The sequence below is a fragment of the Schistocerca americana genome, chromosome X (assembly GCF_021461395.2).
Source record: "Schistocerca americana isolate TAMUIC-IGC-003095 chromosome X, iqSchAmer2.1, whole genome shotgun sequence".
NCBI classification, from domain to species: Eukaryota; Metazoa; Arthropoda; class Insecta; order Orthoptera; family Acrididae; genus Schistocerca; species Schistocerca americana.
This window is the reverse complement of record NC_060130.1, coordinates 119,136,923-119,152,708: the sequence shown is the minus strand read 5'-3', so window position 1 is coordinate 119,152,708 and position 15,786 is coordinate 119,136,923. Positions and strand designations below refer to the sequence as shown.

General features: G+C 41.0%; 1 protein-coding gene and 3 non-coding genes across 4 annotated transcripts in view; 2 read left to right on the top strand and 2 right to left on the bottom strand.

Annotated features, from left to right (window-relative positions):
- Nucleotides 1-15,786, bottom strand: part of LOC124555513 (2-hydroxyacyl-CoA lyase 2-like) — a 97,398-nt gene that overhangs the window by 13,588 nt on the left and 68,024 nt on the right. The window contains exons 7-9 of the mRNA XM_047129459.1: nt 14,019-14,347; nt 10,791-10,949; nt 10,584-10,717 (exon numbers count right to left, since the gene is read on the bottom strand). Coding sequence (XP_046985415.1) covers nt 10,584-10,717; nt 10,791-10,949; nt 14,019-14,347 — 622 coding nt within the window. The remainder of the gene's footprint in view (nt 1-10,583; nt 10,718-10,790; nt 10,950-14,018; nt 14,348-15,786) is intronic.
- On the bottom strand, nt 5,562-5,636 carry Trnaa-ugc. The gene has a single exon. It is a non-coding gene; the product is annotated as a tRNA-Ala (tRNA).
- Nucleotides 8,690-8,764, top strand: Trnat-ugu. The gene has a single exon. It is a non-coding gene; the product is annotated as a tRNA-Thr (tRNA).
- Nucleotides 9,130-9,204, top strand: Trnat-ugu. The gene has a single exon. It is a non-coding gene; the product is annotated as a tRNA-Thr (tRNA).

Genomic DNA, 15,786 nt, shown 5'->3' with positions numbered 1-15,786 from the left:
ACAATTGGCATTGACAGTTATTGTGTTTCCCTGTTCATTTGCAAAAAAACACGGTCCAATAATCCCATGTGATGAAACACCACACCATACTGTCACTTTACTAACATGTAAAGGGTGCTCATGAATGACATTAGGATTTGTGTTTGCTCAGTAACAGTAGTCATGTTTATTTTCATAACTTGTGAGATGAAAATGTGCCTCATCTGACATCCATAACTTGTTTATAAATTCATCATCATTGTTTATTTTTGTTATCATCTGTTGACAGAATCCTAATCATAACTGGTAATCGCTGTCCTTCAATTGTTCATGACCTGTAGTTTGTATGGATGAAATTTTAAATCACGATGAAGAATTCTGCGAACACTCTCCTGGGACATTCCAGCCACTGCTGCTTGCTTACAAATTGAACACTGTAGGCTCCGTTAGACAGACTCGCGTACAACATCAATGTTCGCTGGAGAACACACACTTCTTGGTCATCCTGGTGGTTTCTTCTTGAGGGCAGATCCAGTCTCTTCAAAGTTATTGGTCCAAGATTTTATCATATGTTTTGATGGAATGGCATCATGATGTCCTAAATTATAAAAACATCAAAACTCCCTCTGTGCTGCTACCAAACTAACATTGTTTTTGTAAAACATTTTTATGGCTAACACACACTGTTGTCCATTCCAATGATCCATGAGTACTAAAATGGTGCACTGTTTGCTCACTAACTGTCATGAACTCGCAGTGCTGTCACCTGCCCATGGCTGCAACTACTCATTTCAAACATCCCTGTTATTCTGGTAATTTTAGGAAGCATACAATGAGAGGTCTGACTGGATCACTAACCTGTTTTACGACACCCAGTTTTATCAACATCCTGTTTGCCACAATACAACATTAATCACTTCAAACTGAAATTTTAAGATGATTGGAACACAGCGTGAACAATTAGCCCAAATATATTAGCAACTGCATCTGATCAACACTGACAGCAGCCACTGGCACACTCTTACACAATGCAATGCCAAGTACGCACACAAACCAACAATAACTATATCAGAATGCATTGTCAGCAAGCAAAGATTATTGTAAAATGCTGGACATGGCAAAAGCAATGGTGGCTGCATTAAAATAACATATACTCTGCAGTAACATGAAGCAGTGAACTTGGAAAAATCACAAAATATTGCAAATATTCTGACATGAGAGGATATAGGATCCTCACACTTTCAGGTTTCAAACTGATTATCACTGAGAAGACGTGGTATCTGCCTCCTGTACCTGTCAATAAGGATTTCTCTGCGGCCATTGTTCTGATGCCATGTTACATAGTTGTAAGTGGTACTGCAACACAATGGACAGTACCCACTCGTACACCACCAAATTGAGCAACTTCATTCATAACGTGGTCATAGGCACATCCATAGATAATAACCCCTTTCTAAAGTGTGCGTCATTTATGTTAGCGGCCGAGTTTAGGTTCGTTCTGCACATCTGACGTCACAAAACACAGTCAGCCAATGAACAGAGAACGACGTTGCCAGATCTCGACTGCAGTGCAAAGCATGGACGAGTGTCTTCAGTTTTAGAAACGTTCAGTCATAAATAAAGTAATAGAACAAAAGCAATGTCTTGATAGCTGAGTTTCTTTTATAGAAAGTTTGGAAAAAGCATTGTTTGTACCAATTGCTTCATATTCTATTAATTAATTAAACCAAACAAGCAATAAGACTCCTAATTCAGGTGATAGCAAGGAAAGGTGTTTGTATCAATCTCACAAACCGCTTTTTCGCAATAAAGAACAGCGGTAATTGTTTATTTCCTATTGTACTTCGACGAAGTGTGAGTAATTCATAGTCAAACCAACAGTGTTTGTCAGTATTTTGCGTGACGCGTTAGAGTCCTCATGGCGTGTTCTAGTCAGATGAGCTACGTTAGTGCAACGGATAAGGTGTTGGGCTACTACGCGAAAGGTCATGAGTTCAAACCTTGAGCGGTGCTTAATATTTTCATTATTCAAAAAAATATCGAAGTGCCTTACTTCACGAATTATATTCGTTTGAATGCAATTTTTTTGAAATTTCTAGTGCTTTGTCTCTTCATTAACCCTTTCGCTGCTGCAGACACGTGCTCCCCGCATTCCGCGCTGTGCGCGATTTTGTCATCACTGCACTGCTCGCCTGTGCAGACACATGGTGTTCCCACTGCTTTGATACACTTATCATTCGATTTCACAAAAACTATTTGGCCTAAAAATTTGATTTTTACAAGTCTTCTTGACTGATACCTTCCCCCCATAAATGACTTAATTTTGTTTCGATGTTCAACACAGTTATTATGCAGCATTAAATGTAGTAAACCATTGCACAAAATTTTGAAGAGTTTGCAGAGGTAGAAGTCCATAGCGTATACTTTCCGTATGGTCGATTTTAGTTGCCACAATGTTGAGAATGAAATGTGGACAAGATACCTAAATTTCGTATAAAATTTACTGTATAACAATATCTCACTTAATTTAAGCACCACATAGGTGTCGTACGTAATATTGAGAAATATTCCGTCTTTCGCGACTGTAATAAAAGTTTTATTTACACCGGACGGGTTTGGCTTTATTTTAAAGCACTTCAATCAATGATAGGTATGGCACATACACAATGGTACTCATGTTCTCTTTCTTATTTTTGTTCCACAGTCGCAGTTTTACCAATGGTACTGAAATATATTACTCTTCTGCAACTGTAATAAGCGACTTATTTAGACCAGACGCGTTTCTCTCTTTTGAAGCATCTTCAGTGGACAGTATTTTGTCTCCTCCATTGCCAAGTCACCTTTCGTAGTTTTGTGCTGCAGTAACACAATATTCAATGTTTGTGTTGGCTGATCAGTGTTTTAGCAAATAAATGATGTTCGTGTGTGCCACACACAAAAATTATATTTGACATAGCTCAGAGCACTTCACTGATAGACGGTATATTCAAGTCGTAATGTTTTTGTAAATCCACAGTTTTGTTTAATGTATTTTATCTACTTCCTTTTGATTGATTGAAGTGTTTTAAAATAAAGCCAAACGTGCTCAGTGTATATAAAACTTTTGTTACAGTCGTGGAAGATGGAATATTTCTCAATGTTACATACGACACCTTTGTGGTACTTAAATGAGATATTGTTATACAGTAAATTTAATATGAAATTTAGGTATCTTGTCCACACTTCATTCTCAACATTGTGGCAACTAAAATCGACCATACGGAAAGTATACTCTATGGACTTTTACCTCTGCAAACTCTTCAAAATTTCGTGCAATGGTTTACTATATTTAATGCTGCATAATAACTGTGTTGAACATTGAAACAAAATTAAGTCATGTATGGGGGGAAGGTATCAGTCAAGAAGATGTGTAAAAATCAAATTTTTGGGCCAAATAGTTTTTGTGGAATCGAATGATAAGGGTGTCAAAGCAGTCGGAACACGACGTATCTGCACAGGCGAGCAGTGCAGTGACAAAATAGCGCACGGCGCGGATTGCAGGGAGCACGTCTTTGTAGCAGCGAAAGGGTTAATGCGGCCGTGGTGGCTTTACTTCACGAACTGCGCGCATCCCCCTAAACGTAAGCTTGCGAACTATGGTATACTATGTTGCTGCTTTTATTGGCGCATGTGTCGTGTGAAACTGGCAACACAGCAATCTCCCGCGTCTGGGCGGGCATGCGCGAGCCGCCAAGATAAAAGAATTGAACTATAGTATCCTGGCACATCTCCACATTGATCTGTTTTACTGTGGTGATTACATACTACAACCAACTCAATCTTACACACCACTTCACCACCATGACTTAAGTCATTTGCATGTTCTGTGGATCATAATTTATACTTCCCAGTATGATGTCGAATGAATCAATTTCACACTTTATCACACAAAAAATTAGACCACTGTGTTCTTTTACAGAAGTAACTAATATTTTGTCCAGTGAGTTTATGTTAACCAAAAAACAATACTTCAAGAGACAGTGATTTGCAAAACTGGGAAATCACTTGTCACTTTTTCTACATGCCCTTTACATAACTGTATGTCAGATCAATGCATTGTCAGCAATCTTTATTGAAGAGTGCAACAATGTGTTTTATGTTTCAGAAGTTATTTATCTGTCTTCCTATGTTTTGAGGTACTATTAGCGTGATATGCCATAACTAACAGACAGAGAGCATCTGGTTTTGTAAATGTCTAATTGTTTTCAGAGTTTTACCAAGTTGTTCCGGTCCCAATTCAATTAAAACAATATGTTTCTGCCTATGAAGTACTTTAAGCACATCCCACAGAACTTAATGTTCTTATTCCCTGGTGTAGTCAGGTTCGGCAAACTTCTTTACCTTGTTGTTGGCTAACCCTCTATTCACAAATATGCAAGAAATGTCATTTACTGCAAATAAAATTTTTGGAACCTCTCCTAGGTTAGACCTGTTGTGGAGTCTTATAAATGCAGATTTTGTTAACTTGTATACTAGGCTTCCTTAGGCAACATAGACTATCTGAAATCAATTATATTCCAAACCCTACGCAAGATGTGTTGTAACTACAGTACCAACAGAAAGATATGTGGTTATGGAAAATACTCATACTCTCCCTGCTACCCCCAACTCAGATATAACAACAGATGATGTCGTAATTAAAAATTTTTTAATTGTGATTGGTTGAAATGCAACAAAGAACTTAATTCTGGCTCTTATACCAGGTGGTTTTAACTAAGGTGCAGCTACTCACAGAGCTCTAGCGTGGTCTGTAGTTACCCTACGTCTGCAAAGCTTGGTAGATATTCTAATGCACTGTGAATGCAAGAAGGATCTATAGAAATGTTTCCATATGCAATGGATTTTGAAAGGAATGTGGACAGAAAAGATCAAACAAGTGAGAAAGACATAATGTTGATGTTATTATTGATCACTGCTTACATAGTTTGTTTCATATGAGTACCAGAGACATTGATGAAATGCTGTACAGTGGAAGATTTGCACCTGGCAGCCAAATTTGGAACTACTTTTTTCCAGTGTAAGTCAGTTCCACATTAAAGTATTACCATATCTACCAAGTTTTGCTGTTATACAATAATTACAGCCCATGTGGGACCTAATCACCTGGTACAGTTGGCACGAACACTCATTCAACTGCAAAAAAAAAGTGGGAAAGGAAACTTAGAGAACCTTGAAACAGGCACAGCTGAAAGCAGGGTAAGTCACACCTATCATGTTGTGTGTGTGTACAAAAAGAAGGCACTTGAAAAGAGAAACAGTGGTTGAAGTGGGGCAGAAGGGAAGTTATTGAGAAGGGCCACAATACAAGCTACAACCACCTATGGAAAAGATCTATGAAACAGAGAATATACACTGAGGTGACAAAACAGATGCGGTACCTTCTAATACTGATGGTTACTATATATGACGGTAGTATCTGTTCCCGAAAGAACAGTTACCGTGGATGACCATGCAGCTTTACTAGAAATGATGTGATAATTAAATGGACACCCTAGCTGCAAACAGGCGTTGATGTACTTCATTGGGGACATGCTGAAAATGTGTGCCCCGACCGGGACTCGAACCCGGGACCTCCTGCTTGCATGGCAGACGCTCTATCCATCTGAGCCACCGTGGGCACAGAGGATAGTGCGTCTGCAGGGACTTATCCCTTGCACGCTGCCCGTGAGATCCACATTCCCAACATGTCCACACCACTACATTCGTAGTGCGCCTAATAGATGTTTGCCCATCATACTCATTACTCGTGGCAGATTAATCTACCAAGTCCCGTACGAGTTCGGGCATAGCATGTGCGTTCGCACAAGAAGGTCAATGGCCGGGAAGCCATATTTTAACTATATATGACGGTAGTATCTGTTCCCTAAAGAACAGTTACCGTGGATGACCATGCAGCTTTGCTAGAAATGAAATGATAATTAAATGGACACCCTAGCTGCAAACAGGTGTTGATGTACTTCATTGGGGACATGTTGAAAATGTGTGCCCCGACCGGGACTTGAACCCGGGACCTCCTGCTCTGCCACGAGTAATAAGTATGATGGGCAAACATCTATTAGGCACACTATGAATGTAGTGGTGTGGACATGTTGGGAATGTGGATCTCACGGGCAGCGTGCAAGGGATAAGTCCCTGCAGATGCACTATCCTCTGTGCCCACGGTGGCTCAGATGGATAGAGCGTCTGCCATGTAAGCAGCAGGTCCCGGGTTCGAGTCCCGGTCAGGGCACACGTTTTCAACATGTCCCCAATGAAGAACATCAACGCCTGTTTGCAGCTAGGGTGTCCATTTAATTATCATTTCATTTCTAGCAAAGCTGCATGGTCATCCACGGTGACTGTTCTTTCGGGAACAGATACTTCCGGCATATATAGTTAAAAAATGGCTTCCCGGCCATTGACCTACTTGTACGAACGCACACGCTATGCCGAACTCGTACGGGGCTTCTACATCTACATCTACATTTATACTCCGCAAGCCACCCAATGGTGTGTGGCGGAGGGCACTTTACGTGCCACTGTCATTACCTCAGTTTCCTGTTCCAGTCGCGTATGGTTCGCGGGAAGAACGACTGTCTGAAAGCCTCCGTGCGCACTCTAATCTCTCTAATTTTACATTCGTGATCTCCTCGGGAGGTATAAGTAGGGGGAAGCAATATATTCGATACCTCATCCAGAAACGCACCCTCTCGAAACCTGGCGAGCAAGCTACACCGCGATGCAGAGCGCCTCTCTTGCAGAGTCTGCCACTTGAGTTTGTTAAACATCTCCGTAACGCTATCACGGTTACCAAATAACCCTGTGACGAAACGCGCCACTCTTCTTTGAATCTTCTCTATCTCCTCCGTCAACTCGATCTGGTAAGGATCGCACACTGATGAGCAATACTCAAGTACAGCCACCTCCTTTGTTGATGGACTAAATTTTCTAAGGACTCAACCTGGTACCCGCCTTACCAACAATTAATTTTATATGATCATTCCACTTCAAATCGTTCCGTACGCATACTCCCAGATATTTTACAGAAGTAACTGCTACCAGTGTTTGTTCGCTATCATATAATCATACAATAAAGGATCCTTCTTTCTATGTATTCGCAATACATTACATTTGTCTATGTTAAGGGTCAGTTGCCACTCCCTGCACCAAGTGCCTATCCGCTGCAGATCTTCCTGCATTTCGCTACAATTTTCTAATGCTGCAACTTCTCTGTATACTACAGCATCATTCGCGAAAAGCCGCTTGGAACTTCCGACACTATCTACTAGGTCATTTATATATATTGTGGAAAGCAATGGTCCCATAACACCCCCCTGTGGCATGCCAGAGGTTACTTTAACGTCTGTAGACTTCTCTCCATTGATAACAACATGCTGTGTTCTGCTTGCTAAAAACTCTTCAATCCAGCCACACAGCTGGTCTGATATTCCGTAGGCTCTTACTTTGTTTATCAGGCGACGGTGCGGAACTGTATCGAACGCCTTCCGGAAGTAAAGAAAAATAGCATCTACCTGGGAGCCTGTATCTAATATTTTCTGGGTCTCATGAACAAATAAAGCGAGGTGGGTCTCACACGATCGCTGTTTCCGGAATCCATGTTGATTCCTACATAGTAGATTCTGGGTTTCCAAAAATGACATGATACCCGAGCAAAAAACATGTTCTAAAATTCTACAACAGATCGACGTCAGAGATATAGGTCTATAGTTTTGCGCATCTGCTCGACGACCATTCTTGAAGACTGGGACTACATGTGCTCTTTTCCAATCATTTGGAGCCTTCCGTTCCTCTAGAGACTTGCAGTACACGACTGTTAGAAGGAGGGCAAGTTCTTTTGCGTACTCTGTGTAGAATCGAATTGGTATCCTGTCAGGTCCAGTGGACTTTCCTCTGTTGAGTGATTCCAGTTGCTTTTCTATTCCTTGGACACTTATTTGGATGTCAGCCATTTTTTCGTTTGTGCGAGGATTTAGAGAAGGAACTGCAGTGCGGTCTTCCTCTGTGAAACAGCTTTGGAAAAAGGTGTTTAGTATTTCAGCTTTACGCGTGTCATTCTCTGTTTCAATGCCATCATCATCCCGGAGTGTCTGGATATGTTGTTTCGAGCCACTTACTGATTTAACGTAAGACCAGAACTTCCTAGGATTTTCTGTCAAGTCGGTACATAGAATTTTACTTTCGAATTCACTGAATGCTTCACGCATAGCCCTCCTTACGCTAACTTTGACATCGTTTAGCTTCTGTTTGTCTGAGAGGTTTTGGCTGCGTTTAAACTTGGAGTGAAGCTCTCTTTGCTTTTGCAGTGGTTTCCTAACTTTGCTGTTGTACCACGGTGGGTTTTTCCTGTCCCTCACAGTTTTACTCAACACGTACCTGTCTAAAACGCATTTTACGATTGCCTTGAACTTTTTCCATAAACACTCAACATTGTCAGTGTCGGAACAGAAATTTTCGTTTTGATCTGTTAGGTAGTCTGAAATCTGCCTTCTATTACTCTTGCTAAACAGATAAACCTTCCTCCCTTTGGTAGATTAATCTGCCACGAGTAATGAGTATGATGGGCAAACATCTATTAGGCGCACTATGAATGTAGTGGTGTGGACATGTTGGGAATGTGGATCTCATGGGCAGCGTGCAAGGGATAAGTCCCTGCAGACGCACTATCCTCTGTGCCCACGGTGGCTCAGATGGATAGAGCGTCTGCCATGTAAGCAGGAGGTCCCGGGTTCGAGTCCCGGTCGGGGTACACATTTTCAACATGTCCCCAATGAAGTACATCAACGCCTGTTTGCAGCTAGGGTGTCCATTTAATTATCATTTCATTTCTAGCAAAGCTGCATGGTCATCCACGGTAACTGTTCTTTCGGGAACAGATACTACCATCATATATAGTTAAAATATGGCTTCCCGGCCATTGACCTTCTTGTGTGAACTCACACGCCATGCCCGAACTCGTACGGGACTTAGTGGATTAATCTGCCAAGAGTAATGAGTATGATGGGCAAACACCTATTAGGCGCACTACGAATGTAGTGGTGTGGACATGTTGGGAATGTGGATCTCACGGGCAGCGTGCAAGGGATAAGTCCCTGCAGACGCACTATCCTCTGTGCCCACGGTGGCTCAGATGGATAGAGCGTCTGCCATGTAAGCAGGAGGTCCTGGGTTCGTGTCCCGGTCGGGGCACACATTTTCAACATGTCCCCAATGAAGTACATCAACGCCTGTTTGCAGCTAGGGTGTCCATTTAATTATCATTTCACTGATGGTTACCTCCTAATATCATGTGGACCTCCTTTTGCCTGATGCAATGCAGCAACTCAACATGGCATGGACTCAACAAGTCATTGGAAGTATCCTGGAGAAGTATTGAGCCATATGGCTTAACAGTTGTGGAAGTGACACAGGCGCAGGATTTGTGCACGAACTGATCTCTCAATTATGTCCGATAAAAATTTAACGGGATTCATGTCGGGTGACCTGGGTGGCCAATCAATTGCTCAAATTGTCCAGAATGCTATTCAAACCAATCACTAAAAATTGTGGCCCAGTGACATGGTGCATTGTCATTCATAAAATTTCCATCATTGTTTGGGACATGAAGTCCATGAATGGCTACAAATGGTCTCCAAGAAGCCAGACATAATCATTTCCAGTCAATGATTGGTTCAGTTGGACCAGAGGACCCTGTTCATTCCAAGTAAACTCACCCCACACCATTATGGGCCACTGCCAGCTTGCACAGTGTCTTGATGACAACGGCTGCACCACACTTGAACCCTACCATCATCTCTTAGCAACTGAAACTGGGGACCCATCTGACCAGGCCACGGTTTTCCAGTCTTCTAGGATCCAACTGATATGGTCAGGAGCCCAGGACAGGCCCTGAAGGCAATGTCATGCGGTTAGTAAAGGTATTTGTACCAATCATCTGCTGCCATACAGTAGAACCTCATTAATACATCCTCTATGATACCAGGTGTATGTTTGGAATGCAAAAAAGGCCAGATTATCAGAGGAACACTTTTACTAATGCATAACATAACAATACAGTACAGAAAAACTTTAATATTAAACTGGAAATACTTTCTGAAATATTGTTGTAACAATAACAAAATGAAAATTTAATTTTATCCATATTTTGCAGCTTAAAACATGACTGTATTCAAAACATTGGAGGTATGAATTAAGCAATGCCTTCAGTCACAACTTTTTCGTGTTTTATTAACTACACAAACATCTGTGATGTGTTTATAAACATGTGTGCAAATGTACATCCTGAATGAAGTGACATGTACTAAAACGACGGAGAAAAGAATGTTTGCTGGTACTAAAATATTGAAAATGCTTTCCTTGGATTATGTGGAATATGCATTTCACCTCATTCAGGAGAAGAAATAAAACATGTATTAAGAGAAATTACACCTGACGATGGACCCACAGGGTCCAAAATACATCGTGTAGTTAATAAAACGGGAAAAAGTTGTGACTGAAGGCGTTGTTTAATTCATACCTCCAACAAAATGAAAAGTTTAAATCTTCTTAAAGAACAAAGTTTCACTCACCGCAAAATATATGCTGCTGAGCCCACAAAATCTCCACCATCTACTACCAAAATAGAGTTTTCTGGTAAAATATTTTCCACTTCTTTCAATACCTTTAATGGATTAACATATTCTCCTGTATGTTCCTCAGCCATCTAAACATAAATTGTTTTTGTGTAATCCATAAGCAATTCAATAACAACACAATATCTATGATGAGATACTTGCCTTTGTGTTGGAAATTTCCTTTAGTCTATCCTCTTCTTTTAATGTTTCCTGCCATTCAGGATCACATTTAAAACCACCTATTACAAGGGAGAGTTCGGTTAGAAAGGTTCCAGCATCACCACATACAGCCAATGTTGGTTTCCAAAATAAGTCTGAATTCTGGAAAAGAAAAGTGCTATTGTTAGATGACCTATAATTAATGTCAAAAGCTTAGGAATCACTCAGCTACTCAGCTATGTACAGTCATAAAAAAAAAAAAAAATAAAATAAAAAAAAAAATAAAAAAAAAAATTAAAAAAAAAACTTCAAAATACACACAAAAATGTCAAAAGTTAAAGCTACAGTCATACATATTTTTACTATATGTGTTCGCTAAATTTAAGAATAGCACTCAAGTGGATGGTAACAGAATTATGACAGTCTTTGCAACTAGAGGTCAATCTCAAGTAGCTAAAGCAGAAAAGAGCAAAAATGAGAATTTTTAATAAGATGACTACTAAAATTCATCTACAACTGCATGTCAAAATAAACATAAATAAAAGGAATGCACTGCAGGCAACTTAACATAATTAGTAAAAATTTTATAAAATAGAAATTTCAACATATGGAAAGAAGAAAATTTAAATTTTTTTGTCCCACATTGACACAGGGTCAGCATGGCTAATTTGAGGGGTGACTAAATGTCCTTCCTGTCATCACCACATAACCCCCCCCCCCCCCTTCTCCCCAGGACGGAATACATGTACCTCAACTGTCTGTGAGTAGTGTTATTCATGTGAAAGTGCGCAAAATTTTTGACATGTTTTCAAATTATGTATCTGAGGCAGGACTTGAATACCAGCCTGATACTCAAGAAACCACATCCAGGCTGGCCAGCACATACCCCTTGTCATCACCCCACCAAATAGATTTGATCCTTGGCGGGCTCACTTTCCCATCACAGAAACAGTGCTTTAACACACACTGGTATCTGGGGAGGAGGGGGGGGGGGGGGTGTTGCCTTTTCAAAGGAATCATCCCAGTATTTGCCTAAAATGATTAAGGGAAAACATGGAAAACATCATTCACATTGGCCAGATGATGTTTCAAACCTACACCACTCAAATGAGAATCCAGTGCCTTAACCACTGCAACAGGTAACTCTCCAATACCACAGAAATAGGGGTGCACTGATCTCACTTACACCTAAAAGTATCTGCACCTTATTCCTGGCAGTGGTTAGCACACTGGACGCGCATTCGGGAGGACGACGGTTCAATCCCGTCTCCAGCCATCCTGATTTAGGTTTTCCGTGATTTCCCTAAATCGTTTCAGGCAAATGCCGGAATGGTTCCTTTGAAAGGGTACGGCCGATATCCTTCCCCATCCTTCCCTAACCCAAGCCTGCGCTCCGTCTCTAATGACCTCGTTGTCGACGGGACGTTAAACAATACTAACCTAACCTAACCTTATTCCTGTGGATTATCTGCATTTCCCTTTGTAGTGAACTGAATGACTTCCTTTCTTTTTACCACCTTTATGGATGTAAATTGGGTTCTGCGAGACACAATGAACATTAGTTGTCTCATTTATGTGTCCTGTTCCCTTCCTTTTTAATTGTCACCCGGTATGGAATGTTTGTTTAAGAAGTGTGATACCCCACAATTACATGTCACTATTTACACAGTTGCAGTTTCTATACATCCTCATCTGTCATTGGCACTAAGTGAGATGTTCATCAGTAATACTGATTTATTAGCACCAGAACTGAATGAAAAGTAATGCCTACGGTACAAAGTTTTTATGTGAAAACTCTTCAAGTGTTTTATTTAAAACAAACATTATTAACAGTTTACGTCTTTGTTCTTCATGTCTACCTATTTACAGCTCTCTGCCACTAGAGGGCTCCAAATGGTAGTAAGTAACATGACAGTGTGTAATGTAACTACGTCAGTGCATAAGAAATCAAGTTTCAAATCGAAGGAGTTCATCTACGCATGGAGCACCCTCTCCTTCAGCATGACATTGCCAATCCACATACGAGTGCTGCGACATCTGCAACAATGTGACACCTTGGGTTCACTGTTGTGGATCAACCATCATACAGTCCTGACTAAGACCCATCCAATTTTCATAAATTTCCTACACATAAAAAACACCTTCAAGGACTTCACTTTGATAATGACAAAGTGGTGCAAGCAGAGGTGAGACTGTGGCTCCATCAACAATGTTAAATATTCTACAGTGACGGTATCAAAAAACTAGTCTCTTACTGGGAGAAATGCATTCATTGCCAGGGTGAATACACTGAGATATAAATATGAAGACATGAAGGATACAGATGTAGAATGTAAATAATGTTTGTTTTATTTAAAAAGCTTCAAGAGTTTTACATACAACATTTGGAGGCATTACTTTCCAGCATGCTCTTATAAATCCACACCTGGAAGACTTGACAACAGGACAACTAGGGGAGCGGCCTTAATAGTGTATCTTTTGGCATCCTCTATGCCTTTCCCATTGTTTTCAAATTTGGTTGCTGAAGGTGAAATAGTTATACCATACATTTGAGTGATTGTGACTGAGGTCATGCCAACAGGTTTCTCTGTGGACATTGGAAGAAAAATTGATCACGATGGAGAACCTGAGGACAACTGAGCTCTTTCTGGAGACAGAAGTTAATGTCACTTGTGAATAGAAGAAGCAGAAAAAGACTGTCACAGAAATTTATTTTATGAAGTTATATGAACATTAATGAGTGGGAATGTTAACTTCTCAGTGATTCAGTCATTTCAGTTAGGCTACAACAATCAAGTAATTAAGACAATTACTAGTATATAATATTCTGAGAAAAAAGGTAGTCAAACAAGAAGGACAGAGTGTTATGCTGGTGGTAGTACATGAATGATTATTAGCTGAAAGAAGCAGAGGACTACTGCTGGGAAGTCTCTAGGAGTAATTCAGATAATGTATGGTGGGTTGTTTAAACATACTGCTGGCCTTGGGAATTCAGTATTGCTAGAACAATAAGCAGACATATAAATGACCTAATGTAATGTTACAATTAATTTTCAGTATCATAATAACCAATGTTAGTGGCAAATGGTAACTGTAGTAATAACCTTTTTAGTAAAGGATTACTTTGAGTCAGTTAGTGGAGAAATTAGGAAAACAACCAATATTGTATAAGAAAATGCATTCATAGTAAATACTAGTGACACATATAATGTAGTCACCGTTTAAGTGTACCTTATAAAGTTGTTCACGGCTCCTGTTGACAGCAATGATTTTAGCTGTGCGAGGCAGTGCTCGACCGTACTTCAAACGAAAATCACAGACTGTGCCCACAAGAAGAATGAGGTCAGCCCTGCGAAGTGCTCCTGAACGATTATGACGGAGCTGTAGTGGGCTTTCTTTGCCAAGTAGGCCTCGTGCCATCCCACCAAGGAAGCATGGCACTCCCAGCCTCTCAACAGCTTTGCGAACTGATTCAGCAGATACTGGTGGCAACGTCACCTGGCTGCCAAGTACCAGCAATGGTTTTCGGGAACAAGACAGCAGCTCAACTGCTTTCTGAACTGATTTTTGTAGAAGAAAAAAAATAATTTTAGCAAAATTTACAATTCACAAAATGATCCCTTAAAACTACTTTCCACAACAATTATGATAACAAAAGGAACTATTTATGAGAATGCAGGCTTTCTCGGCAAATCTCGATGATAAAATCTTATCGGGTTGACAGCTGAGTCAATGCGTTGTTCTCCAGCAACATTTCAGTAAGTTTCTTACTTGCCATCTTCAGGTGAAGTGTCGGGTTCACATCTTGTCCGAATCTTTATAGCCGCTGGACCACGGGCTTCTGTGCAACCTCGGCACTGGTTGGGCCAATCAGGCATGAGCGGAATATGCGCAGCTGAGCGTGGTGGTGTGTATGTGTGGGGAGGGGGGGGGGGGGGGGGGGAGGAGAGGGGCCATGAGTGACTGGTCATGGCGTCTCGTCTCAGTGCGGCCTGTTTATTCCACCTGCCGCCACTGACCTGCCTCCATCGGTGTGCTCTTGTCTTATTCTAGATAATGTTGTGTTCCATGTGATGCTGAGTTGGAAGCCACTATCTCGATTAACCATGTTATCACTGACCCGTATCTTCACTGCCTTTTTAACAATAGAGTCCTAGAAACCTTTCGCTCTACACAGTCTCTTGGTTTCTTCAAACAGAAACGTATGTCCTTCACTGAGGCTGTGCTCTGCTACCACAGATTTTTGTTTTTGTCCGAGGCGATTGCTTCTCACATGTTGACAGATGCGTTGTGTTATGCAATGCTGCGTGTGTCCAATGTATTGTTTCCCACATTCACAGGAAATGCTATAGACACCCGGTGTTCTTAGACCCCAAGATGTCCTTCATTGAGCCCAGCATATTTTTGATTTTTGCTGGAGGATAGAAGTTGGATTTTATCTTGTTCTTCTCCAGTATCCTGTCAATCTTGGCCGTGGGCTGAACAGCATACACGTGAACATCAAGTTCACAATGGAATTGGAAGAAAATGGGTGCCTACCCTTCCTTGATATCCTAATAAAGAAGAAAACGGATGGTACACTGGAATACTCTGTCTACCGAAAGAAAACACACACAGATCTGTACCTCAACGCCAACACCTGCCATCACCCAGCACAACGGAAATCCGTGCTCACTACCCTTGCCACAGAGCTCATGATATATGCGACAAGGACAGTTTACTTACTGAGATTCAGCACCTGAAGCAAACCTTCCAAAGAATGGATACACCGAAATGCAGATTAGACATGCTCTCAAGATGAGCAAGAAGAAGAAGGAGGAGAAGGAGGCTCTTCAGGAAGAAGAGAACAACAAAGGTATGGTGTTCCTCCCATATGCAGTGCCACTCATGGCCAAGGTTGGCAGTATAGTGGAGAAGAACAAGATAAAATCCATCTTCCATCTTCCAGCAAAAATCAGAAACATGCTGGGCTCAATGAAGGACCACTTGGGTCTAAGAA